This window comes from Salvelinus sp. IW2-2015, linkage group LG32, assembly GCF_002910315.2.
Source record: "Salvelinus sp. IW2-2015 linkage group LG32, ASM291031v2, whole genome shotgun sequence".
NCBI lineage: Eukaryota > Metazoa > Chordata > Actinopteri > Salmoniformes > Salmonidae > Salvelinus > Salvelinus sp. IW2-2015.
Window position 1 is genome coordinate 37,259,813 of NC_036871.1, and position 5,117 is coordinate 37,264,929.

Here is a 5,117-nt window from a genome sequence, read left to right on the forward strand (position 1 = left end):
TTCATTAAGGACCAAAAAATTGACCGCTGTGGCATATAGATTGCAAAATAGTTGGGAAGAGATTTTTGATATACTGATTCCATGGCACATGAACTGATACACAAAATGACGGCGATTCAAAACAGTGTTTTTCATTTTTTTATATAACAAAATTCTTGCACAATAGAATGATATATATATATAATATATATATATTATATATATATATTACAGTACCGTCAAACATTTGACACACCTTTTACTATTTTCTACATTGTAGAATAATAGTGAAGAATCAAAACTATGAAATAACACATATGAATCATTAGTAACCAAAAAAGTGTTAAACAAATCAAAATATATGAGATTCTTCAAAGTAGCCATCCTTTGCCTTGATGACATCCTTCCACACTTTGGCATTCTTCAACCAGCTTCATGAGGAGTCACCTGGAATGCATTTCAATGAACAGGTGTTCCTAGTTAATTTGTGGAATGTCTTTCATTCTTAATGTGCTTGAGCCAATCAGTCGTGTTGTGACAAGGTAGGGGTGGTATACAGAAGATAGCCCTATTTGGTAAAATACCAAGTCCATATTATGGCAAGAACAGCTCAATAGCAAAGAGAAACGACAGTCCATCATTACTTTAAGATGAAGGTCAGTCAATACGGAAAATTTCAAGAACTTTGAACGATTCTTCAGTGCAGTCGCAAAAACCATCAGGCGCTATGATGAACTGGCTCTCATGAGGACGCCACAGAGAAAGAAGACCCAGAGTTACCTCTGCTGCAGAGGATAAGTTCATTAGAGTTACCAGCCTCAGAAATTGCAGCCCAAATAAATGCTTCCGAGTTCAAGTAACAACACATCTCAACATCAATGTTCAGAGGAGACTGCGTGAATCAGGTCTTCATGGTCGAATTGCTGCAAAGAAACCACAACTAAAGAACCAATAATAGAAGAGATTTGCTTGGACCAAGAAACACGAGCAATGACATTAGACAGTGGAAATCTGTCCTTTGGTCTGGCAATAGAAATCAAAACTGGATGATGTTCAGAGATAGATGGGAGGGGTTGAGTGGAGTTGAAGGGTGGGACTAAAAATAACAAGATAACTCATGTAAAATATACAGTGTCCATAAAATGTGTATAGTTTCAGAACGTATGTGAAACAGCACAGTTGGAAAACATATGGCAAATAGAAATCAAAATTGGATGGTGTTCAGAGATATATGGGAGGGGTTGAGGGTAGCTGAAGGAAGGGACTAAAAACAAACAAAAGATAACTATTGTAAAATATACTGTGTCCGTAAACTGTATATAGTGTATATATAAGATGGAAGTAGAAGCCTAAGTGTTGTTGTTCATTAGTTTACTCCAATTAGGGGAGGGATGGTAGGGTTAGGGGAAAATAATAKAAATTAAATATATATATWWAAAAWATATATATATATAAACACACACACACAAAAACATATATGGGGGATTGGAAATGATGCAATTACATTGAAAGCCACAATCTGTCTGCAATATTAAAGCTGATCTACCCCCCCACAAAAAAATGAAAACATAAAACATAAAATATTTGCTGCATTATATAGTCAACAAAGACATAATAGGCTACTACAATATTCTAACATGCAGACAGAAGTACAGATAGAAGATAGTGGCCCAAATATCCTGTATGTCATTGTTAAACAATTGAATATGAACTCCTGTTGTTTAGGAATCCAAGTGTGTGCTCTGCTAGACACAGTTGTGATGACTTCCTGAAGCCAGCAGTGCAGGAGTTTGATTAGGCTGAACCGCGGTGCACCGGACTATGGCCTGTCATGTGACCAGGCAAAAGCGGTGAGGGAGGAGTGGCTCATGCCCGTGAGGCAGCCTGGTTTCAAAAAGGATGCAATCACTTTTCAGCCGGGCCAGCATTGTCAAATTCCCTCATTGTCCTGGCCAGTAGGTATCCAAAAAAAGTGAGCGCTAAAATGAGCTTACAAATCTGATACTGACTGATGTTTTATCACTCCTCTCACATAACTACATTTGTTTTGTTGTCAAATGCCAGAAAATAGAACATAAATTATTTACAAGTTGGATGTAACAAGAAATTCACATGTGAGTAATCATTTGTTGTTCTCACTTCAGGCTGAAGCTTTTGTGTGAGTGCTCATATGAGACTTCAAGCTTCCTTTATAACCAAAGCATTTGTCACATTCTTTGCACTGGTAAGGTTTCTCCCCGGTGTGAACACGCTGATGAAGTCTTAAATAGCTTAATGCCATGTAACTTTTCTTGCATACAGGACAATTATATGGTCTCTCCCCTGTGTGAACTCTCATATGCAATATCAATTCCATCTTCTGATTGAAGGATTTGTCACAGTCTTTGCACTGATAAGGTTTCTCCCCTGTGTGTATCCTTGAATGGATGGTCAAGCTTCCTTTCTGGTTAAACATTTTGCCACATTGTTTGCACTGATATGGATTATCTCCTGTGTGTACCCTTGTATGTCTGTCCAAGTCGCCTTTCTGGATGAAGCTTTTGTCACATTGTTTGCACAGATAAGATTTCTCTCCTGTGTGTATTTTTGAATGGATGGTCAAGTGTCCCTTACGTGTGAAGCTTTTGTCACATTGTTGACACCGATATGGTTTCTCCACTGCAGCAGAGCAGTCTGGATGAACTGAAAGGGGCTGATCACTGGTTGGTTCTGGTACTATGTAGCCCTCTCCATCAGCTTCTGTTTTGATCTCTTCAGTTATGATGATAGGTAGAATACCCCTCTCTCCGTCATCCACAGTTTGGTTTTGGTACAGATATGAGGGCTGAGGTGAGTCCTCCTGACTGAGTCTGAGCTCCTGTTGTTCCTCTTTAATCTGTGTTTGTTCTGGGTCCTCCTGCCCAGACTGGGGCTCCACTCCTGCTTACAGTTCTGCTGCTCAGGGTGAACGGCAGGAGTCAGTCCCTGGAAGTCTGGAGGGAAAAATATATCTTAAACAGGTGCACTATGCAGAAATCGCTCAGTCATTTCTTGGTTGCTAAAATTCTAATAGTTTGCCTTATTTCAGTTTAATGACAAAACAAGCAAGCATATGTAGCAAATCATTGTACCATCTAAACTGTTGTGAAATATTTCTCCATAACCCAAAATATTGTATTTCAGCTGTTTGAAGCTGGTGTAAAAAACTGAAAGTAAAAAAAACAACTTAAGAATGGGAGCAGAGAATAATGCGCATAGCACATATAGACTTACCGCTTCTTAGACTTGCTTTCAATGAGAATGACAGCTCTATAACTACATTTCTATGTGAATTTGGTAGTTGGCCAAAAATTAACAATTCCAGCTTTAATAAAGTATCAGAAATGTTGTTTGGAAGCCCTCTCTGTGCTCAAATAAGACGATTTTGTTGACTAGTCTACACTAAACAGCACAGAAAAGACTATAAGTGCACTCCTGATCTGCAAAAATGTATTTTATTCAGAATTAGTTCAAATTAGTTTAAGTTCAGTGTTAAGTTAATGTTTGGTTAGAGTCAGTTTTATTTTTGGTTAGTCGTTTACGGGTCAGGAATGTCCTTAGAGCCGCTCCCCAGCACGTGATTTATAAAGCAATGTTGGTGAACCAGAGTTTCGTTCAAGGGTGCTTATAGCAAGAGAGAAGGGTTTCTACAGCCACAAAGTAAAATTGCTAAAATGTGCTTTTTGATAAAAAATATATTTACCTTTATTTAAGATTAGGCATAAAGTTAGAAGTGTGGTTACGTTACGTTTATTACATTTTATGAAGAGACTTTAAAATAGGAGGGTTTATGACTTTGAGGCTATGGTATCTAGTGAGATGGACGAGGAAGAGCGAAGCTTTTACATGGAGAGCTATACGACAAGCCTGGTGCCAAAATTGATGACGTATGTCGTGCAGAGAGATTGAGTGGGATGAACGGATTCGGTTCAGTCAGTCGTCCTAATCAGCCCTCCTAGCTAGCTAAGTTCTATTTTGTAACGGGTCACCAAACAACCTATGCGAAATCACGCGACGTGATTGAGATGCTTAATATCAAAGACGTTTACAGTCACGCCACATCCTTACTGTACCCACGTAACCTGTCGAGAATTTGAAACTTGTTTGCCGAATTTGGGACTTCATTCCAATGTTGATTTTTTTTATGTAGACGTTGCCGCAGTTGTACATTTTCGGTGAAAATCACTACAATAAATGTGCTTTAGCTGTCACTCTGGCCTGATATTGGCAATTGGCTACACTATCTAGCTACCTCCCTCTCCCTACTGCAGGACAGCAGTGCTCGGCAATCAAGAGTGAAGGACAGACTGTGCCCTGTTTTGTTGTTGCCGGGTTGCAGCGCAAACTCTTCCGGTTGAACAGTAGACTCCATCACGGTGACACCCAGATGGTTACTACCAAAATTACACATTATTTATCGTGCAGGCTGCTATCCTACTTGAAATATAATCAAGTGGGCTGGAACAAATTGACCAAGTAGCTACCGCCAGCGACATGTGACACAGATGCACGGTGAAGCAACTTCTGCCCAGTCGGAATGACAGCAACTTTGCACTGTTCATCCACAACCGCGTGGTGAGACAAAGCCGTTTTCCAACGGATCCAGTTAGGAMAACTTATTTCAAGGAGCGCTCCATAAACCACCGCCCAGCGGGCAGAGATAAGCATGCTGGACTGGGACACTTTTTATAAGTAAAACCTCAAACTGTATAGGACTCAGCGTTGTTTCACTGTTACCAACTCAAATATATTTTACTTAAATCAGACGAAATGACCTGCAATACACTGGTATTGCATATATGTAAGCGTAACACGGCTACACAGAACCACGGCGGACCCATTTTAAATTGAGAGGCGTTTTTTCCTATTAGAACGTGTCACACTGCAACCTGCCTAGCAATGTCCTGGGGCGTGGCTTACGGAGCGCTCTTTGAAATAATATCAAGTAACGCAGTATTCCAATGGATCGAGTTTGTCGTCACGTTAGTTAATTGGCATATCAGAGTGATATCCAGATGGTGACCAATACCACAAGTTATTTCTCCCTCGCCCATCGATATAAACATCACTGTCTTTTACACGTTTAAACTAGCGCAATGCTGCTGTTGACAACTAGCCAG

The 5,117-nt window shown here is 39.8% G+C and overlaps 1 protein-coding gene across 1 annotated transcript; it reads right to left on the reverse strand.

The window, feature by feature from the left end:
• Positions 1 to 424: 424 nt before the first annotated feature.
• LOC139023436 (zinc finger protein 239-like) lies at positions 425 to 4,167 on the reverse strand. The gene is made up of 2 exons (XM_070436590.1): positions 4,071 to 4,167; positions 425 to 2,898 (listed from the first exon to the last, which is right to left on the reverse strand). The coding sequence occupies exons 1-2, from the start codon at positions 4,165 to 4,167 to the stop codon at positions 2,120 to 2,122; spliced, it is 876 nt and encodes a 291-aa protein (XP_070292691.1). The 3' UTR covers positions 425 to 2,119.
• Between the last annotated feature and the right edge of the window lie 950 nt (positions 4,168 to 5,117).

Excerpts from the sequence above, each read along its gene's own strand:
- LOC139023436 (XM_070436590.1), bottom strand. The coding sequence starts at position 4,167 with ATGTACAACTGCGGCAACGTCTACATAAAAAAAATCAACATTGGAATG. Across the intron at positions 2,899-4,070 it reads ATTCTCGACAGGTTACGTGG|GAGTGGAGCCCCAGTCTGGG; the intron begins GTACAGTAAGGA and ends AACTGTAAGCAG.